At 37.2% G+C, this 24,765-nt stretch overlaps 4 protein-coding genes across 9 annotated transcripts; 3 read left to right on the top strand and 1 right to left on the bottom strand.

Annotated features, from left to right (window-relative positions):
• The first annotated feature begins 1,395 nt into the window (after window positions 1–1,395).
• LOC119992098 lies at window positions 1,396–2,718 on the top strand. Its single transcript, XM_038838722.1, has one exon. It carries the CDS (start codon window positions 1,457–1,459, stop codon window positions 2,405–2,407), a length of 951 nt encoding a protein of 316 aa, XP_038694650.1. The 5' UTR covers window positions 1,396–1,456; the 3' UTR covers window positions 2,408–2,718.
• A 4,817-nt stretch (window positions 2,719–7,535) lies between these two features.
• LOC119991461 lies at window positions 7,536–9,615 on the bottom strand. Its single transcript, XM_038837812.1, has 4 exons — window positions 9,541–9,615; window positions 9,363–9,419; window positions 8,703–9,269; window positions 7,536–8,612 (listed from the first exon to the last, which is right to left on the bottom strand). The coding sequence occupies exons 1-4, from the start codon at window positions 9,613–9,615 to the stop codon at window positions 7,536–7,538; spliced, it is 1,776 nt and encodes a 591-aa protein (XP_038693740.1).
• Window positions 9,616–9,977: 362 nt separating this feature from the next.
• On the top strand, window positions 9,978–13,315 carry LOC119990456 (E3 ubiquitin-protein ligase RNF170-like). Its single transcript, XM_038836378.1, has 5 exons — window positions 9,978–10,406; window positions 11,328–11,524; window positions 11,712–11,810; window positions 12,606–12,657; window positions 12,861–13,315. The coding sequence occupies exons 1-5, from the start codon at window positions 10,082–10,084 to the stop codon at window positions 12,998–13,000; spliced, it is 813 nt and encodes a 270-aa protein (XP_038692306.1). The 5' UTR covers window positions 9,978–10,081; the 3' UTR covers window positions 13,001–13,315.
• Window positions 13,316–15,047: 1,732 nt separating this feature from the next.
• Window positions 15,048–24,529, top strand: LOC119991165. 6 transcript variants are annotated; one of them, XM_038837399.1, is made up of 12 exons: window positions 15,048–15,132; window positions 15,217–15,277; window positions 15,435–15,526; window positions 15,635–15,639; window positions 15,768–15,853; window positions 16,757–16,824; window positions 17,759–22,577; window positions 22,672–22,830; window positions 22,942–23,020; window positions 23,304–23,503; window positions 23,592–23,703; window positions 24,143–24,529. In XM_038837399.1, exons 7-8 carry the CDS (start codon window positions 17,918–17,920, stop codon window positions 22,740–22,742), a joined length of 4,731 nt encoding a protein of 1,576 aa, XP_038693327.1. In that variant the 5' UTR covers window positions 15,048–15,132; window positions 15,217–15,277; window positions 15,435–15,526; window positions 15,635–15,639; window positions 15,768–15,853; window positions 16,757–16,824; window positions 17,759–17,917; the 3' UTR covers window positions 22,743–22,830; window positions 22,942–23,020; window positions 23,304–23,503; window positions 23,592–23,703; window positions 24,143–24,529. The 6 variants fall into 6 exon arrangements, with proteins under 6 accessions (XP_038693327.1, XP_038693332.1, XP_038693326.1 ...); XM_038837404.1 differs by having other exon boundaries at window positions 15,435–15,639; window positions 17,759–17,818; window positions 18,082–22,577; XM_038837398.1 differs by adding an exon at window positions 23,143–23,207 and having other exon boundaries at window positions 15,435–15,639.
• Window positions 24,530–24,765: the final 236 nt, after the last annotated feature.

Here is a 24,765-nt window from a genome sequence, read left to right as displayed (position 1 = left end):
TGACCTCTTTATGAGCCTTTGAACATGGGCATGCTCTTCGTACTGAGCATAGGTGCTTGGTTGGGATTCAGATGGAGGCTCCTCAGTCCTGCTTAGGTGTTCTTTCTCTTCTGCCTTTGTATGCTTTTAGAATCTCTTGGTCCTCTTGTAGAGCATATGTGCTCTCATAGAGCATGTGTGCTCTTACGGATGAGAGCATGTGTGCTCTTATGATGGTCTTTTCTCAATGCCACATGTTTGGACACGTGTTATGCTCTCATTGAAGGGTATTTTGGGTATCATCAATATGTTTTATATGACTTATAGGACATTATTTAGGGTTCTAAATAAAAATTGTAAAGTTGTATTTAGTATCTAATTTGTTGATTGGGTTCCACAATCATTTCATCGGAGTCATCATTGAAACAGACAAATATATTAATCTTCTGGGACATTTTAGGGTCCCTAATTAATATCTTAAAATGTCCTCAACCTTTTAGGGCACCCAAGAAAAGAAAATGAGCTTATTGTAACTTAAATTTATCAAATTAAAAATAAAAACAATAGCAACATTGGAATTGGAGGATGTGAAGATATAATAAGGCAAACAATTAGTGTATTTAATGATTACCTAATCGGTTAATCTTAGGGTCTTGTACAAAATATTTAAGGAACCAGGGAACCCATTAAATTATTCAAACAAAAATTGGTTTAATATTCAAATAATCAAGAAAATAATAAAACCAAATATTCCCCTACCCAAAAAGCCCTCAACCGTTTGTTAATTAAGTGTAAGGTCAGTCGGCAGCACCAACAACCGTTTGTCATTTGTTTGGCCAAACATTTGTCTCGATTGTTCAAACTTGCGTACACATAAATTTTTCATCTAATGACAGAATAAATAGAGTTAAAATTCAATGCATGGCTACAAGGTTATTTCTCCAATGTGAATCAAACTTAGAACTTTCCGAGTTCATATTATTTGGTTCCATAAAGATTCGCCGTTAGATATCACCCAAATTGTTTGATTGCTTCTACTTGATTTACATATCAAAACCATATCTTCAATCTTATGAAGCGAACAAAGAATCTTGCATTAGTGTCTTAAAGAGTAGATTCAATCCACAATTTTGATGTTTTCACATTACATCCATATAAAAAAAATGTTCTAGATTACATTTTGTAAGTTTCTGAAGTATCAAAGATTGGATTATTTATATATGTGGTTAAACATTAATAATGCTCCTATTATTTTTGACAACTCTCTATTCGTAAAATAAATTTTTTTTGTTAAAATAACAGAAACCATGTACCCTCTCTAATATAAAGATACGGGCCACCCTCACCATAGCTAATGCTTTCAGTCGATCCATTACTCTCCTTCCCGACTCTCTCTCTCTCTCTCTCTCTCTCTCTCTCTCTCTCTCTCTCTCTATATATATATATATATATATATATACACACGTATAATTCAAATATGGAGATGGAAGTGATGGTACCTGTGGCGGCAGCCGCTGTGGACTTCAATTTCGATAGTACTTGCTCCTCTCCTTACATGACTGCTCCTTCTAGTCCTCAGAGATTCGGCAAGTACTTCTTCAGCGCACCTACCAGCCCCTCTTCCCGCGCCGCTTCCAATTTCTACCATCATTTCGAGCAATCTGGAATTAACAAAGCAAAACAACAAGAAGAAGAAGACAAATTATTGACTGACGATGATCAAGATTTCGAGTTCAATTTCAGTGGACCGTTGCATGTGCCTCTGATATCTGCAGCAGATGAACTCTTCGATGGTGGCAAGATCCGCCCCCTCAGACCACACTTATTTGCAGCCAATTCGACGCGCAAAACAGAGGATGTTCTCTCAGATGAAAATTCACAAACACGTGGAAGACAACGAAGCTCTTCTTCATCATCGGATCCGAATTATGTACGCAGAGAGAGCAAATCTCTGCCTCCGCTTAGGGTTTCCGATGTATTAATCGAGCAGGAGGAGATCACTGAGAACACGAAAGCCATCTTATCCAAAACAAGCAATTCGAAATCCTACTCATCTACAATTTTGTCGGTGATTTCGTTCTCGAAAGGATACAAGAAGTGGAAATTCACGGATCTTCTGTGTCGAAGCGCGTCGGAGGGGAGAGAGCCACTGACGAAATTCTCTGTTTTGAACAGAAGAGAAATGGAGACTGCAGGTGTGAAGAATGCGAGCTTCCAGTCCACAGAAGGTAGTGTGGGTTCGGTTTCGAGGAGGAGAGGACTGGTTTCGGCTCAAGAGTTGCATTACACGAAGAACCGGGCGCTTTCGGAGGAGTTGAAGAGGAAGACGTATTTGCCGTACAAGCATGGGTTGTTGGGTTGCTTGGGGTTCAATCCGGCGGGTGTGCATGACATTTCTAGAGGGGTTGGATCTTTGACACGTGGATAATACAGATCACTCCATCTCCATATGTGCTTGTCTCATTATGTGAGTACAATTATGATAGAATCACAACCATTGGTATCTCAGTTATTGATTTGTACACACAAGATTTCATATGGAACATGTGGAGCCTATTGAAAGTATGAATTCACTTGGATCGTGTACGTCTAACTCAACAATTGAGATAACCAAGATACCAATTCTGGAATCTTTATCATTTCGTATGTTAGTACTTAGTAGTATGTGTTAGCTTAATTTATAAATTAATGGTGTCACTATCCATGACATGGATTGAATTGTTCAAAATAATGAATGAAACAAGAGGACATACACTGGATCACAAATGGGAAAAATGAATGCCTGGATGTTAGTTTTGCTGGTTTCTTATGAATTTGATTAGGACATTGAATTAATATTAATAATATTCAAATTGTAGAGGAAAAAAAACTATATAATTGGACAAGTTAAAATGTTTGGAGCCAATTCCATGCCTGTCGCAACCGGGGTCACGACGCGGACCGGCGTTGGAGGATGAAAAATGTTTAGAGTCGCCACCAATTGATTTAGGGTGCAATTGGACACCGTAAAAAACCTGCGAACCAGAGAAAAGGGTACAGGGATCGATTGAGTGTGGGGAAGGTGTTAGGCACCCCACAACTCCCGTTTGAAAACGGTTACCCGGATTAATCTAATGGCTATCTTATGGAAACTTGCTCTTTGCAAGATATAATTATTTTGAGAAAAAGGTTGGTATGAAAAATACTATCAACTCATGATAGCTTTGGAAAAAGGGTTTGAAACAACACTTATCAACTTATGATAGTGTTTGAAAAAAGGTTTGGAATATTACTATCAACTTATGATAGTTTTTATTTGGGAATACACTGCCAACTTTGGTAGGTTTAAATTTAAATACCAACTTATGGTTTATTGAACAAAATGCCCTACCAACTTTTGGTAAGTTTGATTTTAAATACCAACTTATGGTATAAATGATTATATGTACTACCAACTTTTGGTAGGTTTAATTTTCAATACCAACTTATGGTATAAATGATCTTATGGAAACTTGCTCTTTACAAGGTGTAATTGTTAAAGTTTGAATTATTACTTTCAACACACTTATCAACTTATGATAGTGTTTGAAAAAAAGCTTGGAATATTACTATCAATTTATGATGGTTTTTATTTGGAAATAGGTTTGAAATAACACTATCAACTTATGATAGTTTTGGGAAAAGATTTGTAAGAATACTATCAACTTATGATAGCATTAAAAAAAATTGTAATTTTACTAAAAACTTATGATAGTTTTTATTGTAGCATTAAATAAATGATTATTTGGAAAAAATGTCATTTGCCAATTCAATCCATTATTGCCAACTTATGGCAAATTCATAAATGAAATCAAATATGATCCATAATCCAGATAAGTGAAATCAACTTATGATTTCCTTAATTGAAATGACAACATATCAAAGAATCAAGATTTGCACAAAACAGATTTTCAAACCACACATTGCGCACAGATTTTTCAACTCTGATTTCACCTATCAAATGAGGTCGAAATGCAACGAAATTTTATATACAATGTCACAACACCTCAATAAACACTATATCAAAATTTCAGAGCAAAATTCAAAGTTTAAAGCAGTCTGCTCATCTCGGACAGATTAGGGTCTTGAAAATCCTACAGTTTGAAGTCCTTGATTGTAGAGGCTCGCATTGGAGAAGATTGTTGTAGCAAAAAAAATAACAGGAAAGCTTGATGATTGATGAACTTGATAGCAAGAAGTTTCTCCCCTTTTCTTTCTCTCTTTTTCTTTTTCTCCCCCCCTAGCTCTCTATTTTTGCTCTCTTCCCTTAGCTCTCTCCCCTAGCTCTCTATCTTGCTCTCCTCCTTTAGCTCTCTCCCTTAGCTCTCTATTTATAGGAAATTAGGAGCTACCCATCCATTGAATGACCAACCATGACAACCTAAGTGGAGTCACCACCATTGAATAACCAATTTGCACTAAGTAAGTGGATTCACCACCATTGAATGTAAATGGAGTCACCACCATTGAATTTGCACTAAAATGATGGATTCACCACCATTGAATGTAAATGGAGTCACCACCATTGAATTTAAGTGGAGTTGCACATCAATTTGCACTAAAATGATGGTGATGCATGGAATGATGTCAAGAGAGATATACATATATGTGTATATATGTATAGGTGGAAATAGTAATGGGTTTGACAAATCATGTGGTGGGCTTTCAAATGATAATCAAGACATTGGTCAAGATGGTAGTGGACACAAGCAAATTAGCTCTTCATGAAATGGGCCAACAAATGTTGAACATAGGTTGGTATGAATTGGGCTAAGATATGAGTATTTGTGGGCTTAAGAATCCAAGAAAGAGAATATTTATGGGCTTATAGGTACAACAAATGTGTTTTTTTGCATTTTTGTGTTTTTTCTCATTTTTGTATTTTTTTGTATTTTAGCCGGACGAAAATCGGGTACTACAATGCCCAAGCGAAGTAGAGAATACTAGAAAGAAATATTCGAATGCTTTGTAGCTTCGATAAATTAAAGAATAAATTTTAATCTTCTTTAATTCACACTATATTCAATATGTATGTGCAAAAATTAAATTAACTGAAAAACAAATCTTATTTTTACAATTATTAAAATTTAAAATATAGAATAATTAATTAAGCAGGCTAAACGACATAATAAAATTGGAACAGAGATGTGGTAACATACGGCTGTGTTTAGCAAGTCATTTTTCTGCCCATATATGTTTGTCAGTAACATATATATAAATTGACAATCATACGTCGGTGCCAGCATAGTTAGTTACCATTCGTGTATATCTATTCGGTGGATAGGGTTCGAATCGGTGGACAAGGTTCGAATCGGTGGACAACATTTGTGTGTATTTGTATGCAATTATGTGAGTATTTGTGTGATGCTAAACAAAAAAAAAATATTAGTGACAGCCAAACAACCATATCATGGCTATAATTCCGAGACAATTTTGCGTATTATGTAAATCACAAAATGATTGTATTGTCCTCCTGCTATCATCATATACGTTATTGACAAAATTATCACCAATCCAGTGTAAAAGGTTAGCCGGACTCATTGTTTTGAGGGAAAATTGGAGATAAGTCCTCCACTTAAAAGTTTTGCTCCAATAAGGACACTCCAATAAGTTTTATTCCACATGATCCATCAAGTTTTAAAAAAAAATTCCATAAAGGAAAAAATTATAGATATTTGTTTTATTGACAAAATACACTCATCTTCCTCATTTGACACCCAAATATGAGCTTCCTCCTCCGGGAACTATTTTTGACCAGCCGATGGGTGGGAATGGTGTGCCTAAGTCTGGGCTACACTACCGTGATGGTGGCTTGCGGGGGCGGTGTCTCCGGCGGCCGCATCAGACACTTTTGTTCCCGATTAGCCTCGGTTTCAAGGTCAATTTTGGTGGAACCAGTAGCTAACGACAGCCAATGACGACTAGGGGTTGGTCATGGTGTTCTACTGCTTATTTTTGGTGGGTTGGCGGCCTTGGTCGGTGGCCATCCACCATACCCATGAATCTGCAGCATATGCTATTTGTTCCATATGTTGTTTGTTTTTTTATATCTGCTTTATTATATCTGTGGGCATAATGAAACACAAGAATTTCATTTGGTAATGTCCTCACAATGAAGGTTGAAACACAAAATTTATGTTTGAACATATATCATATTATCATATCCAAAACAGATATAATATCATCAAAACAAATATAATATATGCAAATTTGAAACATTTATAATATGTACATATATGAAACATATAACAAATTTTCAGATCTAGAAACTCGAATGATTTTACTTATTTTACTGAATCGAGTTCCAAATATGATGCGCCTTGGTCCGTGGAGTTGATGATCGGTGGCGTTTGCCGTATTAGCTTAATCGAGCTATTTTTCAAACGGTGGTTGAGTTTTCATGAAGTTCGATCGGTGATAATTGAGCTTTGATCGGGCTAACCTAGAGCTTCAATTTGGTAGTTCGGTCGTCGAAAATGATGGCCGGAAGAACAACTTCCGTTCGATGGCGTGAAGGAAGAAAAAGAACGAGGAAGGAGGAGGAAGAATAGATAAGTGTACCCCATTCTTTACACACCCCAGATAAAAATATAACGTTACTTATTGTACCCCTTTTCATGTATTTGCAAAGAAAACCAACTACACCCCAAGATTACAATTGCAGAGTCATCTTCATCATAGGAACAAAAACAAAACATGTCAATGTCATAGCTAAACTGCACAAAATGAACAAAAATACACTTTGAATCAATGAATTAGCTCCACAGTAGCAATATTGCTCGACTTTGAGGAAGAAAGTGCAGTGAATTTCTGAATCCTGGAAGCAAAATGCAAAGACCAACCCGTGGCACTAGGATAATGGTGATCCGACCACATTTTTGAGATTGGTGGCATGGGACTATCTTCTGCTAGCTCTAATATGACAAAGTGAGAGTCATTGATGTACCCGAATACCATGATACCTTGCTTGTACTCCAATGGCATTGGATCCCTGAGTGGAAAAAAAGTGAGGCATTGCTCTTGTGAAATGAGCAGGACTACAACATTGTAACATGTGGAGATGACATTCCCCATATATTGCATAATCATCCAGTTTTTGGTGTCTGTCATTTCAGTATAACACTCAACACTTGATATCAACTCAGTTGTGCTACAGAGAGGAGACAAGAGCATATCTTATTGTTGTCCATACCTGTGCAACTCATTTGCAAGGCCTTTCCTAAAGACTTTCAACCATCATTCTCCCAACCATAGAATGCAGCCACCACCCTGAAACCACAGTGGCCATCACCAGGAACATCATACATATTCGATATATATGGCTGCATGAAATAAAGAAATAGGGACACCCAATTTTTAGTGTTTGCATGCGTAGTCCTATGAACTTTCAATTTTGCCTTATGTTTCAACACCTGACCTTTTGAAGCCCTAGATTGACTCTGTGAAGCTTGACCCTGCCCAACATCATCAAATACATGAGCCTCTTGTGCATACTCAAAGGCAGAAGGATCACGCTTCATTGATGTGTCTACTGCTTTCTACCCCCTCTGTCCCTTCTTTCTCCCCCTCACATTGACCTTGGGTTTTGGCTCTAATAGAGAAGTATTGCTTGGCTTGCCTAAAGTTTGAAGCTGCCTCTTCATCTCCAACTTTTGAGGTAGATTTGCATTTGCAAATAATCTTCTTATAATTTCAATCTTAGTTTCAATTGTCACCTCATCTTTGGGGTCTTCACTGAACGGTTGAATGCATAATTTCTTCCAATAATTATGAACATCAGTGAGTGGAATACTCCTCCCTTCAGATCTATATTGTGATAGCATATCGGCACATGGCAAGACAAATGCAGTGACAGTGTTGTGATTGCAAATGCCAGCACTTATACAATGTTCACCAACAGAAGCCAACTCATATTCTATTTTATCCGATGCAGCAATAGACACCATGTTCACCAATTCTTTGTACAAATATGTCTTAAAACGAATTGGAACTCTTGTGAGACTTTCTTCAAATGAAGCTTTGATATCAACCACTTGACCCTGCAACAGTAGGTCTATCTTGTTGAAAGACTGGACAAAACCACCAACTGAGTTGGATAGGTACTTATTCAATTTCGAATGACTGCTTTCAACTCTATTAGTAGTAGTATTGCCGAGATGAAAGAACTTATCAACCCATGCAGCCACAAAGTAAGTCTTGTACTTAAAGAGCCATGAGTTATTAACATAGCTCAAAACTCTTGGATGGTCTTTAAACTCAGTTTGCATCTTTCTCACTACCTCTTCATACTCATTCTCTGTAGAGGCCCGCATCACATTAGACCAGCAAGCCATGAAATCATCAAGATCATATTTGAGTCTAAACATACCAACACAATTGCTCAACACATTCTTGGATATATGTACTCGATATAGTAGATTTTTAGCATCTGAAAACACATTCTTCAGTGCATTCATCAGTGCAATCTCCCTATCACATATGAAAATACTAGCCAGGACACCATCACACAAGTCTCTGAAGCAACCTAATGCCCATATGTAGTTCTCTTCTTTCTCTACACACATGTAACATAAAGCAACAGAGAAAGTCTTCTTGGTAGAGGTCACACCCACAATCTACAACAAAGGAAGACGATATTTGTTCGTCTTGTAAGTGCAATCAAGCTAGATTTAAGTAGAATTGCACCAAAATAGATCCTTCACCACCTTAGTTGTTGTCTCAAATCGATGCATGGTGACATAACCATGCTCAGTTAGTAATTTGAATAACTGCTGCATATGTGATTTTCCTGCTGTCTCATGGATTCTCAAAGCAGTTTTGACATTATACATTGTCTTCATATTTGATGCATTTGTTGGATCCTTCAGCTTAATGTGATTCAAAATGTCTCTTGTCCTAACCCCTGTCTTGCTAAGCCTTTCTACTGTATCCTTCTCTTCTTTATTTAAACGACCAACATATGAATGACCTTCAAAAGTTCTTACCAGTGTATGATTGTGCTTCCCATTAACAACCACCAATTTCCATGAACCAGTCAGTACGTCCACCACATGTGCTTTGAGGAAGAATGGGCATCCACATTTCTTTGTTGATGTCTTCCTTTTCTTCACAGCAGCAGTACCCCTGTAACCACCGCTTCTCTCATAGCCAAATAAAATCCTAGGGGTTCTATTTGGATCATTGAGATCAGACCTTTTCACTATAACTACAATTCCATGGGTACAACCATATCTCCTTGCAAAATCAATTACAGTCTCTTTATCTTGAAAAACCTAAACAATAAAGAAACTCCATTTATCACATACATCAACAAGCAGTTAAGAAATGTAACATGTTTGATTTCTCAAGAATAGCACAAAAAATACCTTCTCATTCTGAAAATGCTCTGTTGTGTCCACTTCAATCATCATTGGAGTATGTACCTCCACTAATGTCGAATGTCAATAGAATGAACACATGCATTGCCATTTCTTAGTTGACAAATTTGTGAGGGTTAAGCTAACTTAGGTCAAGATTGACGAGGAATGTCATGATGAAACTAACCTCTTCCTCCTCATCAAGATCTTCGCCGTAGAAGAAATCATCATCTTCGTAAAATATGGGCTCTCCGTTGGCCATTTCTCTCCGTCGTTGGCGCCTCCGTCACTGGTGTTCGAAGATTTTCGAGGGTTTAGACCTGACGAAAGAGAACAAAGTAGGTGAAAGGTCGAAATGATTTTGCTGCTTTCATAGGGACAATGGCGTATCAAAAGTGAGACAGTTTTCATGAGATACACTTAACAAAAGTGGGGTTCAAATAGTGCTCATCGGAAGAATAAGGAAAAATATTTTAGTAAGTTTATAACTTTTATCCTTTTAACTCTAAATTTTTTTTTGACTTTGTCCTTGCCATAATAAAACTCACATTTTGTACTTATGTGTAAAAAGTCATTCTTTTAAAAAACAGGAACCCCACGGAGCTAAAGCACGGGGTAAAAAATCTAACTGAAAAGACACAACTGGCCCTCCCCTTCTCCCTTGTCCCTTCTCTCTTTTTTAATGACACCCGAATCTAAGAAAGGAAAGAAACCTAGAGACACAAAGAATGGAAGCCTTGGCTTCGTTGAGAACGAGTGTTAGAGAGGGAAACCACAAGAAGTGCACGACTGCCCGGCGCCGCGTAAACGATGTCGTCTTCGATGGGGAAACTGAGGAGAAAGAGATCCCAGACGGTCTTGGAAACCCCGAGGACGTTGTTGTTATGGATGGCGAAGGCGAAAAAGAGGCCAAAACTGAAGATTTAGCCGGGGAAGGGGAGACAGAGACGGAGTATTCCAGAGAGGTAGGACCTCCTCTTGACGATTGTTGCCCTATCTGCTTCAGCTCCTTCACCGTCCCTTGCCGATCCAACTGCAACCACTGGTTTTGCGGTTCGTTTCTTCAAACCCTTTTGTTTAACGGTTTTTTGGGGTTTCGGTGAGAATGTAGGAGATTTTTTTCTTCTGCGATTCTGTAATTTAAGTCAATAATTGCTGGAATAGAAATTGAAATCATCGTGAAAATTAGGATCATGACCCGGATAGTGTTTTTAATTTAATTTGACAAGTCTCACTTTAGGTTGTCTGCACCTTGATTTAGGAGAAATTTCCGATATCAGTTCTTGATTTCCGGTCCGTATTTTTTTCCTCCTTTAACTATATGAACTCTTAAGCGGGTTGTCTGGCTAAGCTTGAAGTGGCATGTTGCTGAAAGAAAGTCCATTGTACTTTTTTCTGTACCATGGAATGGATGGATCAAAATTGTACGGATAAGTATTACGGGAAATAGTTTTTTATGAAGCTTATGGTTTTGGAGTCCATTGCACCTGTCTTTTCTATGCAAGATATTTGTTTATGAAAATAATATTGATACCTTGATCAATTTCTTCCTTTGTGCATGATTTATAATAATTTTAGACATAAGTTATCTTTTTGTGGCAAAGTTGAGGGCAAACCTTGGCCCACTGATGACTTCTGGCATTGCAACCTAAGTATCAGAAGTTCTAATCACTGAAATAGCCTCCCTGGAATGTGGGATTGAGATTCGTACATCTACACTCCTGCCACCACTGCCAGTACTACAATTGCCTGAGTTTTGTTCAAGTTTACCTGCTTATTTAGTTATTTTAGTTTGCTGATTGCTCAGGGAGTCTGTTGGCTTTTGCAGTGTAATAGATGGAGTACTGTTGGACTAGCACATAGATTTCAGAAACTCATAGTTGTAGTTGGAATTGATGAATTGGAGCTCTGTGTAGTGTGTATTCATTTAGGATATCTTAGATGGTAACTGTTGTTTATTTCGACTTTGCGCAGGCAGTTGCATTTTGCAGTTTTGGAACTATAGTGCCATTTCTAAGCCTTGCAGGTGTCCCATGTGTTCTTCCAACATCATCAAGTTGACTCCAGAAGCTTCATTATTTAACGAGCAAGAACTGGAGGTTTCTGAGGTTATTGATCGTGTTCAGAGATATAACAGTCTGTTTGTAGGAGGTGTGCGGGGGGCTTTCCGGGTAGGTCATTTTAATCTTACAGATTTTGTTGACTTATATAACTGAACTAGGTGATGTGTTCCTTTTTCTCTTTAGTTTCTAATTTTCTTTTCCCATCCAGAAATAGTAAGATAGTGCCTTTTAAATGTCATTGCTTGGTTTGATTTGTCATTGATTGGCCGCGAGTATTATTTCTTCTGTTTTACAGAAAGTGCTCGAGTTTCCATTGTTCTTCAGGAGAACGTTGCGAGAAATAACAGATCCTGACAGACCTCATTACCACCTTAATGAAGTTCGCATTTTTGCAGTTAAGTTTTTTAAACCATTGAGCTTGGGTTCATATACTCTTGCTTTTATATTTGTTCAGGACGAAGCCTTTCTGGATGAATATCACATGCTTCTCAGGCTCTGGCTTTTGAATTATTCTTCCTAACTGAATCTGGATCTGTGTTCTTATTTCAATCAAATTATTGAAGGATTCTGAAAAATAACTGAATCGATCTTGTTCCAGCCTATGTTTGGTATAGTAATTGTCTAATACAAAGCCTCTAAATTGCACTGTAATTAAAACCGTACTGGACTGACGATTGAGTCGGCAAACCAGGCAGCCATAATTCCAAATTATTCTAGACCTGTACAAAAACCGGAGAAAACCCTGAAAAACCAGACTTTTTTTATAAAACTGGAAAATTTTTATATTTTAAGTTTCGTTTTTATTTATTTGATGTGAAATAGACTTATTTAGCATTTTTATTAGTTTTAAAGATGGTTTGAGTTTAGTAAGTAGCATTATGTTCATATTATTTATATTTTGTTTCATTTTTATAGTTTTTTTTATATATTATAAATATAAGAATAATTTATTTATACTATTAAATTTATGGTTGAGCCGGTGACCCAGAGGTTGAACCAAAAAAACAGAATCGGAAGACTTGCTGGTTCAACATCCAGGCCGATTTCAATAACTATGCTGAATTGACAGTAATCCAACCATTCACCTCTGGGCTATACTGTTTCTTATGAGTTACCTTTTTTAATCCCAATGTGAACTCCGTGTATCTATTCCCCTAATTTCTTATTTTATTTTATTTTATTTTTGCAGATGGTACTTGGTGCCTTCTATGCAGCAACCCCTTTTGAGTTCATCCCTACAGGTATTTGCAAATAACCACGGAGATTTGATTAAATCTGAATTCTTGTTCATAAATTTGATGGCACAAGTTGGTTATTTAGCATTGGGTTTCACCTAGTTGGGCCATTATTTGTCAACTTGTGCACCCTGATATGGAAACCTAAGCTCTATATTGTGTCTTGGTGGCTTTCTATTTTAGTTGTTATACTGATTTACTTACTACAGGGCGTCTGGGAATTGTGAGATTGTTCGATTATGTTGCCATTATGCTGGTATTCGTCCTGCGTTTGGTTGGCATCTACCGCAGACGACGACTAGCCCAGAACGTTAGGCAATTGGCTGCTGCACAACCTTTAGGTGATTGAACTGTCAATTGACTTGTTATATCTATTCAGAAGTTGAGGATAACTACTGGAATGTTGTGAGCATGGGTGAGGATGATTAGGTTAGGTTGTACATATCAGAGAGTTCGCACTAGTTGACAACATTTGATTGAGAGCCTGTAATATAGAAGTTCATATGAAAAGTTGCTATACAACTTCAATGATGTAAAAAGGCATTTGCTTGAAGCGATCCGCTTGTGCCCCGGCTTCAGCATCAATATACAGCAAGACTGCCGGAACGTTGTGTAAATTTCTGTTTTCGTTCTATTGGAAATGTCGCCTGGATTTTTTAGTGTGAGGGTAAGTAATGGTTACGCTGATTAGCACCAGATTCCTGTTATTTATATGGAATCTTCCTTTAAACACCTTTCCACTTGTAGTAACTTGGCATTTTCTTTCACCTTGCATGGTGTATTGGCGTATTGCTCTGTAATACTGTGTAGAACCAGACTTAACAGATTTTTTTGCCAAAGTATCCTATTAGGCATGTTGGTTACAATCAGCCTATGTGGTTCGTTGAATAAGGTATAGACCTCCTCCTGAGTGCGTGTAGCCGTGTATGGATGCACGTTTGGCCTAGGTCTTAACAAATTCCAACATCAGTCCACAATAGAGTCAGTATATGCTTAAAGTAGTCTCAAGTCACCAAGCAAACACAACAAACAACAATGCTCTCTCTTCAACTTCTCCGTTCTTCTCTCCCTCTGTAACAAACACAATTAAAATGGGAATGAATAGAGAAAGATTAAAGAACTCTCATGAAACCTAGTAAGCGAGAGAAACTTTACCTGAATCTTCTAACTCTCGTAATATATATTTCCTTATTCCTTATTTCTAATTTTATTTTCAATTTATTATTTTCTTTAGTAATAGCAACGCTTTCTCTCTCTAAAACACCCCTCCCTCCCTTTTTCTCTCTTGGTAAAAACCAAGATTAGGGCAAAAACGCGGTGGTGGATCTATGGGTTATGGGTGTGGTGGATCTATGGGTTATGGTTGTGGTCGAACTGATTCAAGAACTTCAAGATAAGAATCTTGAGCACAAATGACATTTTTTGATTTCTCTCTCAGTTTCTTCCATCCTCAGAATCCATGGTGAGGAAAGAATCTAAGCAAGTGAAGCCCTAGCTCTAGGAGGCTCGCTTTTCTCGTTTCTCTTTCATATTTTTTTAAGGAAAATGACATGCAAATTGTTATAATTATAATAATGATATGAAATTGCCATCGTGGGCTTCCGATTGTCAACTAATCAAGTTCCGGTGATCAAAGATCGGAAAATTGATTTCGAGACAAAAGATTAGTTTTTTGAAACTTTAAAGATATTTGAAACAAATTTTAAATTTCAAAGACAAAAAAATGTACTGAGGATATAAAATATGATTTAGCCAAACTTCAATATACTTTTGCATTTGAGGTGATGGATATCAGATTATATTTAACAGAGGTATGTGTCAATCACATGTAGAAAACAAACCCATGACTCCTTCAACAAGTTGATAGAGCATAAGAATAAAAAAAGTGGACACATGACAATGCTTGAGTGGTCCATGTGTTATGATTATATTAGTTATCTTTTTTAAATTGTATTGCCTATAAGCACAGGCTGTAGAGGTTAAAAACATCTTGGTTATTGCTGAATTTCTTCACAAAGAAAGTGGGATCTACTAATCTCTTAAAGATTAGGGTTTATCTTTCTTTCTATCAAATTTTCATTATTTTCAATTGTAAAAGATCGTTCTCATAATCCGTAATATTATCAAGAGTATTTATTTGAATACATCTATGTTTCCATATAGTTTCTATCTATTACTTCTCTTCTAAAGTCGGAAGCAACGGCGTCCTCTCCGCGCGAGTTCGTGGATTTCTGCAATCGCGCGTTTGTTTTTTACAGCTACGTAGCCACGTTTTTTTTTTTTACCAGCTCTGTAAGCGAAACGACGTCGTATTGTTGTGCACTTGAAGAAGCGACGTCGTTCTTTGGGGATTTGTTATGTCAGTTCATGCATCTCTTCTCTGACAGAGCTTCTCCGTTAATGCATCAATTAATCGCTCTGATCTTCGCCTGCGAGTCTTCTTGGAGATGGGTCATCGTTGATGACACTGAATGAGCATGGGTAAGCTCCTTTGCTATGTGTTGTCTTTCTTTATTCACTTTGGTCGGCCTGAATTCTGATCGCTTCCTTCTTCTTCTATTATAGAGCATCACCTTTCATGTGCGTTGTCTTCGGGATAGCTCACCGTTGTTCGAACTGCCACAGCGTAGGTGCCCTCAACCTTTTTAGCAGAGAGTAGTTAATTTTTCTTTCAATTTAGTTTCTTCGTAGAGAGTAATTAACTTGCTCGAACTTCCCTATCTTCTTCCTCTTAGTCCTTTCTGTTTATCGACCTAACGGCTCCGTACCTTATTCCTTCGCAGCTGCGAATTTTCGCCCGCCACTTAATCGAAGTCAACCGGTCTTTGTCTTCGCATTGTAGTGTTCCATTCTCGGCTCTTTGAGTCTCTACTAAGTAATTCTCCGCTTACTTTCTTAGTAGAGAGTAATTAACCTGCTCGGACTTCCTTGTGCTTACTGAGGTCACCATTTTTGTCGTTGCGTCTCTCTCCTTTGTTCTCAGCTAAGGTTCGTCTCTTGATTTCGTTGCTGTTGTGTCGGGTGAAGCTAGACTCTTGAATGCGTTGCTGTTGTTTCGGTTTGCTTACTCATTTCGTTGCCGCTGATGTCTTCGTTGCTTTGATTCATGCTCTCAGGTTCGTCTGCGCTTGCTCAGTTCCCTGTTTTCGTTACTGTGCCCAGCTCAAAATTAAGTCCACTCTTACCTTGGTTCTCGGCTACAGTAAGTTATATGATTCGTCGCTGTTGTTTCGGTTCGGTTACTCATTTTGGAACTCCCATTTTTTTGGTTTCTAATCTTCCAGTATCGATTGCCTGGCCTTTGAAGCTCCTCTTGGTTTGTGTTGATTTTTGGTTGTTGTTGATCTCTAACTTGCCTTTTATTTGCCTTTGTGATTTTTAATGTCGATGTTTTTTTTTCCCGGATGTTTCACTGTTTGCTAATCTTCTCTTGGTGTCTGTTGATTTTGGATTGTCATTGCTCTCTAATTTGCCTTCCATTTCCTTTGTCAATTTTTATGTCCATATATATTTTCAGATGTCTCACTTCTTTACTTTCACCTGTCTTTGCTAATTGTTGTTTCTTCTGTCCACTGCACTTCTCGCATTTGGATCAGCTGCTGTAGTTTACTTGCTATATTGTTCTGTTTGTGTCTGTACTGATTCTGTTTACATATTTGAGACGACATGGTTGGAGTAATTTATTTAGAGTCTTTCTTATTATTTGCAGTATATGTTTTGAGTTCGGTTATGAAAATATGTGTCGCAGCTTCATTACACTTCGTTTACATTTTTACGAATTTTGGGTGATAATTTCTATATTAAACAATTGTTAGTTCGTTGCCCATTCTGTGATGGTAAGTAAAAGTTGGTGTGTCCCTTTCCCAGCATTTTTGGGTGCCGCTGGCTGAGTCACTGTCTCTCTTTCTTTCGCAGTTGGTTATCATCGTTCCTTTATTTCACTTTCTTAATTTTTTTGGCCTCATGGTACACCTTTTAAGAATTTTGTGCCATTTTAACGCTGCTATTGCAAGTGCTCATCTTTGTAATGGAATACTATGTATAAACTGTTGTTATGCTTCTAATTGATAGTACCATTCTTTTCTCTCTGGTCAACTTCTTGTAGATCATGGCTTCGCGCCTTCGCCAAGGATTTTTCATCAGCGGCCACTCTTCAGTCTCTGTATTTTCAAGGTCAGTTGTTGTACATTAGATTCCATGCTTGGGTTTTTTTTTTGGGCGCTGTTCTGTAACTTTTGTCATGGTGAACGAAAATCGCACATTTAACTAAGACCAGCTTGTGTTGGTTAATTCCTTTACAGTGATTTTCCTAACCTCACATCTGCATTTGGTGCAAAAAAAAAAAAAAAGAGTTGCTATTATGCTACTTTCGCAGTGCACTCTCACCTATCAAACTTTTATTCCCATGGAATTTAAAATTTCCTTTTCCTCCTTTATCACATTTGTTAATATGCTCACTGGGATTGGTTATTGCTGCCGTGGGTGTTGGTTCTCATAGGTTTGTCGTTTAACTTTCCCTTTTGCTCATATTCCACTGTTGGTTGTTCTTCCTATTGTTAAATTTCTTTCTGCGACATTGTTGGTAAGAAATGTGCATGTCTTGTGGAAAAAAGCAATTATGGAAATCAATTCCTCTTGATCTACTGAGATGACGTGCATTTAGCGTTAAATGAGTTGCTATTATTATAGTTTCGTCTCATTCCTTACACCTCCTAAACTTTTGTTCTCATACAATTTGAAGCCTTTGGTAATTTCATTAAATCATTATTTAATATATCCACTACCTTACAATATTCTTCTGGATTAGGACAAAATTAGTTCTCACGTTTTCGTTGGTTTAACTTTATTGAGTTTACGCTTCATATACTACTCTTTTGCCTCTGATTCTTCTGCTTTCATCATTTAGCTTGCTTAGTTACTTTTGTCTAAGGTTAACGGTCTGCTTCTAGGCGCTTCATGTCATTTTAACCATACTATCATAACTTTTCATTTTTTCCGTCATTGTCATTTTGATTTGAGTTTACAGAAAAAATTACTCCATGCAGTCTGTTATCCTTATTCTTTTTGATAGTGAAACTCTTTTATTTATTTGCTCAACTTCCTTCAGATCATAGTTGGCCCAGGGATTTTTGGCCTGCGCCTACTCTTGAATCTCCATATTTCCAAGGTCAGTTAATGCATTATGTTCCATAATTTCAACCACTGCTTTTGACGCTTGAATCATAGTCATTTGTGCATCTCTGTTCACATTTCCACAAAATACTCTATGCCCTTCAATATTAGTAATTATGTGAATCTTAGTAATTTTTCTGTATTTCCAAGATCTTTTATATGCCTTGCCTCCACAAATTCTCAATGCCAATACATTTCTTCTGCATTATTCCACCATGTGTTTATAAGAGGTTTGTTCCACCATATGTGTGTGAATAGGATGGAAAAGGGAGAGTGCAGTACGAATAATAGAACAAAGAGGAGGATTATAATGATTAGGCGTGGACACAGCATTGCACAAAATATTAACCTCGAAACTTCTATATCGTTTGCCTCAAAGCCTACAAATGAGCAAAATCTTGCGTGTTCTTCCACCAGCGAAGATATAATCACCTCTTCTACTGAACATTTAATGCAATCACCGACTGCTAGGCTTGATCTTGGTCATCCTGCTTATAGCTGCCAGTATTGTGGAGCTATATTTTGGTTTGCTGAACGAATCAAGTCACGTTCTTCACGTTTTCCAGTGTATACTCTTTGTTGTAGACTGGGTCGTATTAAGATACCACCGTTCAAGGATCCTCCGCAACCCTTAAAAGACCTGTTTGATTATAATGGGGGAAAATCTTGTAAATTATTTCGCCAAAACCTACGGTCTTACAACTCTTTGTTTGGCTTTACCTCAATGGGTGGCAAAATTGATGTGGATATTAACAGGGGGCAAGGGCCCTATGTCTTTAAAATAAATGGACAAAATCATCATTTGATAGGATCACTCCTTCCAATGGATGGTCAGAGACCACAATTTGCTCAACTATATGTTTATGACACAGAAAATGAAATATCTAACAGAATGGATGCTCTTCAAAGGTTTGGTATAAATCATCAGCTGGACAGGGATGTGGTGGATCAGTTGATAAAAATGTTTGACAATGTTAATCCCTTGGTCAAAGCTTTTCGAATGGCAAGGGATAGATTTAAAAGTGGAGAACAACGTTCTGTTTCATTGGTTTTATCAGCAAAGCGGAGTACAGATGGATTGCAATATAATTCCCCTTCTTTTCCTGAAATGGCGGGTTTGATAGTGGGAGATATTGGAAGTACAGAGATGGGTAGAGACATAATTGTTGAGCACCGAACACAGGGACTAAAGCGTATAGACGATTTGCACCCGTCATTCATGGCAATGCAATATCCCATTTTATTTCCATTTGGCGAAGATGGTTTTATGCTGAACATCCCTTATCAGAAAAATCAGGAGAATTGTAAATTGAAAAGAGGGCATGTGACAAGGCGGGAATACTATTCTTATATGTTGCATCAAAGAAGTTATGGTAATGGACTGCTAATTATGGGAGGAAAATTATATCAGCAGTACATTGTAGATGCTTTTACTTCGATTGAAGATGAACGTTTAAGATATATTCGGTATAAACATCAACAGGAGCATTATAGGTGTGAGATATATAAGGGAATTCAGGATGCATTTCTCCAGGGTGATACAGCAGCAAACTCAATTGGGAAGCGTGTGATTTTACCCTCAAGTTTTACAGGTAGTCCTCGATATATGATTCAAAACTACCACGATGCCATGGCAATCTGTAGGACTATGGGAAACCCTGATTTATTCATCACTTTTACGTGTAACGTGCAATGGGTTGAGATACAGAATGCATTGAATCTTATACCTGGACAGAAAATAGAAGACAGGCCTGATATAGTCTCCCGAGTATTTCACATGAAGCTTGATGAGTTTATGAGCGACATAAAGAAGGGACACTATTTCGGAAAAGTTGTTGCTGCGATTTACACTGTTGAGTTCCAAAAAAGGGGATTGCCTCATGTCCATGTCATCGTCTGGCTGCATCCAAATGACAAATACCCTACTGCAAATGACATTGATGGAATTATATGTGCGGAGATCCCAGATAAAGAAACTGAACCTGCTTTGTACAGCATTGTCTCAAAATTTATGATGCATGGTCCTTGCGGTCTTGCTAACCCAAAAGCACCGTGCATGAAAAAAGGAAAATGTATTAAGCATTTTCCTAGGAAAAATTACCCTCAGACAACAATTGGAGAAGATGGTTTTGCAATTTATCGAAGACGAGATGATGGAAAAGTTGTTCTCAAGGTTGGTACTGAACTTGACAATAGATATGTTGTCCCATATAACAAGGGATTATTGCTGAAATATGAGGCACATATTAATGTTGAATGGTGCAATCGTTCAAGAGCAATAAAGTATTTGTTTAAGTACGTTAATAAAGGACCTGACAGAACGAGGGCTGTTTTGCAAGAACAGGTTCAAGCACCTTCTTCCTCTTCGCCTCTTGACCCCAAAATTATCGATGAGATTAAAAACTATCTGGATTGTAGGTATTTAACTGCCTATGAATCAGCATGGAGAATTTTTGAATTCCATATTCACTATAAATTTCCACCTGTTCAGAACTTAACTATTCATATGCCGTTGATGAACAATATAGTTTTCAGGGGAGATATTGCCATTAATGATGTATTGCAACAGCCAGGAATCGAGAAGACCATGTTGACAGAATGGATGTTCACAAACTCCAATTTTGACGATGCACGCCAACTAACATATGCTCAATTTCCATCTTTTTGGAGGTGGGATGGGACAAACAAATTTTGGTTTCGAAGGAGAAAAGGTCACTGTATTGGTAGAATTTCTTACGTACATCCATCCGCAGGAGATATATACTACCTTCGAATGTTATTGTCCCATGTCAAAGGCCCAACAAATTTCACAGAAATAAGAACCATAAATGGAACTATTTATGAGACATTCAAAGAAGCATGTAATGCAATGGGTTTGATTGGCAATGATCGAGAATGGAATGAAGCTATGCAAGAAGCTGCACAATGGGCAATGCCACATGAGCTGAGAAATTTATTTGTGACAATGCTACTATTTTGTGAGATTATTGATGGTAAGAAATTGTTCGAGGCAAATTTAAAAAACATGCAGGAAGATATTATTTACAGAATTAGAGATAGACTAGCTATGCAAGAAGTAAGCATATCTGATGAAGAAACTAGAAATCAAGTTCTGATTGAGTTGGAGACTCTGTTAAAAGGGAGTGGATCTTCGCTTTCTGAACATGGACTTCCACTACCTTTGAATGAAATGGCCCATGATTTTGGGAACAGGATGTTGAGAGAAGAGATGTCGTACAGCATAAGTGATCTTCAAAGTCAAAGTCTCATTTTCATGCATCAGATGAATGATGAACAAAGGAGAGTATACGAGGCAGTTTTGGCAGCTGTTTATCAACAATCTGGAGGTCTATTTTTTGTTTATGGGCACGGTGGAACTGGAAAGACATTTCTTTATAATGCAATCATAAGTAGGCTACGATCAGAAGGGAAGATTGTGCTTGCAGTTGCATCTTCTGGGATAGCTTCTCTGCTGTTGCCAGGAGGAAGGACAGCGCACTCAAGATTCAAAATTCCAATTGACATTCATGAAGAGTCAAGCTGTCATATAAAGAAGGGTACACAATTGGCACATCTTCTTAATAAAACTAACCTTATTGTCTGGGATGAGGCACCAATGGCACATAGGTTATGCTTTGAAGCTCTGGATAGGTCGATGAGGGATCTTTTTAACTCTGATGAAAACCCAACTGAGCATATGCCTTTTGGGGGAAAAATAGTTTTGTTGGGGGGTGATTTTAGGCAAATCCTTCCTGTGGTTGCCAAGGGTTCAAGACACGATACAATAAAGGCTTGTGTAACTCAGTCACACCTCTGGAAACACTGTGAGATATTTGTGCTATACCAAAACATGAGGTTATCTATGCTGGGTTTGTCAGATCACGAGAAATCAGAATTGGATAGGTTTGGTCAATGGCTTCTACACATTGGAGAGGGTAAAGCTGATACAATAAAACTGAATGACGATGAGGAATACCCTACTTGGATAAGAATACCAGATTCTTTGTTACTCAAATCTGAAAAAGGAGACGTCGAAGATATTGTTTCTGAGATCTATGACGGATTGGCTTCATTTTACAGCAATCCAGAATACTTGAAAGAAAGGGCAATTATAACTGGCACAAATGAAGCAGTTGATATAATAAACTCTCATGTTTTAGCACTCATACCTTCAGAAGAGAAAACATATCTAAGCTTTGACTCAATACAAAAAGTTGCTGGAGCATCAGATGATGATGATCTGCTTTACCCAACTGAATTCTTGAACTCCCTCACATTCGCTGGTCTTCCAAATCATGAGCTTCATCTCAAGATCAATGTACCTGTTATGCTATTGAGAAATATTAATCAAACTAATGGCCTTTGTAATGGAACAAGACTTCTGGTTACAAAACTAGGCGACAAAGTTGTGCAGGCCACTGTTATCACTGGCAGTAATATAGGTGACAAAGTATACGTTCCAAGAATTATAATGTCTGCAACTGAGAAGAAATGGCCATTTACAATCAGGCGTAGACAATTCCCTTTGAAATTGTGTTATGGAATGACAATAAACAAGAGCCAAGGTCAAACATTGAAAAAGGTTGGGCTATATCTTCCAAGACCAGTTTTCTCACATGGACAATTATATGTGGCTGCATCAAGGGTTACAACATATAAAGGACTTAAAATTCTCATAGGTGGAGAAAACGAGCAAGAAAGGGTGCACACAAAAAATATTGTATACAATGAAATATTTGAAGAACTACAACAAGGTTAGATGCATTTCATTATGTCGGTTATGATTTTGATGAATTATATATTTTATTATTAAATTCAAATGACAGCAACTGATTTGTAAATATCCAGGAATCAAACAAAATTATGGAATACACACCCTTGTCCAACCTGGAAGCAGGGCAGCGAGGCATCAAGATTAAAGTCCGCGTTGCAAGAATGTGAGATTCAACCAATGCAACACTGCAAGACCAATTGATCAGTGTCGACTTGATTTTGGTTGATGAACAGGTAAAACGTAAATTCAGTTTCAAGAACAAGTATTAGGAAAATGACATTTAATATTGGCACTTCTGATGATTGAAATGTTGAGGAAGTCTTAATTGCACCACACTTTTATAGGGTACAACAATTCAACAGTCGATGAGAAAGGAGAATACAGCTCAATTGCTCAAATTAAGGAATTACGTAGAGGCCACTGGTATTACATTCCAACTTCCATGAACAATAATTTTCGGTCGCATATTATATGGAACCAACTCATATATTTTATTTGCCTCCCTTTTCTTCACATATCATGGCTCACCTCAAATCTATTGGGAGGCTGACTCACACTTACACACACAAAAGAATAGTGGGGAAAAAACCTTCGTCATTGAAACACAGAAGTAAGGATCAAACCAAAAATAGTATCTTTAACTTCAGATTTTTAAACAATTTCAGTGTCCAAGAAACTAACTTCCCTTTCCTCATTTCTAATGCAGTATGAAGGTAATAACTGTTACTTTGTGGGGGTGCAATTGCTGACTCATTTCACGAAGAATAAGCATCACAGATTGCTAAAAACATTCTTGTGATAATTATTGTTCATGACAATGGACTTCAACCCCAGACAATGGCATGCATATATATAAATAACAAGACTATTTCGCAGCTGCTGTCTCTTCATCGGGATGCTGACGTGGTAACTTTTAACACATTAAGCTATGAAATTATACTAAACAACTGTCAGCTGCCTGATAACTTTCAACCCTTGCCGATGATATCAACAGGGAAATAAAATCACCTGCGCACCAACAATAACTAAGATAGATGGGTCTAAGGAGTTGTGGTACAACTCATGTGCAGAATGCAAAGTTAGCATCACAGTGGAAGAAGAACAAGGTTAGAACTTATTTTCATTATAAAACAGTGATCAATATACTTATACAAAAGATTTAAATAATACATTCACACTTTAATCATGGTAGCCTCTGCATCTGATAGTGTTTCAAAAATAAGCATGTGGCAGATTTAATCATGTTGACATCTCCACTGGTTTATAACATAGGTTTCTGCATAAACTACAATGAAAAAATGAGAGCCCTTTTTTTCCAAATAAAAAGCGACAAAAATTAACTATAAAGATAATATTTGTTAGCTATGATATAATGAATTACTGCTAAAAAATAAACTTGTGCCAGATTTAATCATGTTAATCATGTTGTTGTTCGGACTCATATGCCATAAGTATACTGTTATCGGTAATATAATGAATGATGAAATAGAACAACCTTTGTTGTCATCTCTGAAGTGACACTTTGATGTATGTGCCAAACACCAGAGGGAATCAGGAGCAACCGAGAAGAAACAAACCTTTCAACCACCTTTCATAAAGAAGGAGGGTTGAAGCTAATTTGGAACAGAATGAGCATCTCAACCTTCAAAATGGTTGAATGTAGTTCAATTACCCTTTCTTTTTGTCCTGTAACTGCGTAGACTATATATAACCATCATGTGTAACTGCTGTGGGTTGGGATGTTTATTTCCAGATATCGGTCGACATAGTTTTTGTTGCAGGGATAAAACTTTACCCGACTCTGCATATATTTTGAGACTCAATTTTGTAACCTGCTGTGTATATATTTTTGACACTCAAGTTTTGATGGTCAAGTACCATGTAGTTCTATTTATTCAGGATTATTTAAAAAAAACCAACTTTCCCCAACTATATGTACTCATTTTAATGAGTCCTCTCATTCATCAAATCGAATTCCTAATATTCTTACTTATTCGCTTCTAAATTTTTTGTCATAATTTTTTATTTAATCACCTATTTTTTTGATAACTTCATAGCGATTTATTTAATATCATATTTTAAATACAAACACCAAATAAAATCCTTCAATTAAAATAGTCAAAACATCAAATCCTCAAATAAAAATTCACTACAAATGTAAAAAAGTA

This window comes from Tripterygium wilfordii, chromosome 22 (genome assembly GCF_013401445.1).
Source record: "Tripterygium wilfordii isolate XIE 37 chromosome 22, ASM1340144v1, whole genome shotgun sequence".
Taxonomy (NCBI): domain Eukaryota; kingdom Viridiplantae; phylum Streptophyta; class Magnoliopsida; order Celastrales; family Celastraceae; genus Tripterygium; species Tripterygium wilfordii.
Note: the sequence above shows the minus strand (reverse complement) of the source record. Positions and strands in the feature narration are given on the sequence as shown.

What these genes read in the sequence shown, in the direction of transcription:
- LOC119991461 (XM_038837812.1), bottom strand. Translation starts at nt 9,615, where the DNA reads ATGGCCAACGGAGAGCCCATATTTTACGAAGATGATGATTTCTTCTAC. An exon ending in ATCTTGATGAGGAGGAAGAG is followed by an intron (nt 9,420 to 9,540) that starts GTTAGTTTCATC and finishes ACATTAGTGGAG; the next exon opens with GTACATACTCCAATGATGAT. An exon ending in GATTTGAGACAACAACTAAG is followed by an intron (nt 8,613 to 8,702) that starts GTGGTGAAGGAT and finishes CCTTTGTTGTAG; the next exon opens with ATTGTGGGTGTGACCTCTAC.
- LOC119990456 (XM_038836378.1), top strand. Translation starts at nt 10,082, where the DNA reads ATGGAAGCCTTGGCTTCGTTGAGAACGAGTGTTAGAGAGGGAAACCAC. An exon ending in GTGTGCGGGGGGCTTTCCGG is followed by an intron (nt 11,525 to 11,711) that starts GTAGGTCATTTT and finishes TCTGTTTTACAG; the next exon opens with AAAGTGCTCGAGTTTCCATT. An exon ending in TTTTGAGTTCATCCCTACAG is followed by an intron (nt 12,658 to 12,860) that starts GTATTTGCAAAT and finishes TACTTACTACAG; the next exon opens with GGCGTCTGGGAATTGTGAGA.
- LOC119992098 (XM_038838722.1), top strand. Translation starts at nt 1,457, where the DNA reads ATGGAGATGGAAGTGATGGTACCTGTGGCGGCAGCCGCTGTGGACTTC.
- LOC119991165 (XM_038837399.1), top strand. Translation starts at nt 17,918, where the DNA reads ATGCCCTTCAATATTAGTAATTATGTGAATCTTAGTAATTTTTCTGTA. An exon ending in ATTTGAAGAACTACAACAAG is followed by an intron (nt 22,578 to 22,671) that starts GTTAGATGCATT and finishes GTAAATATCCAG; the next exon opens with GAATCAAACAAAATTATGGA.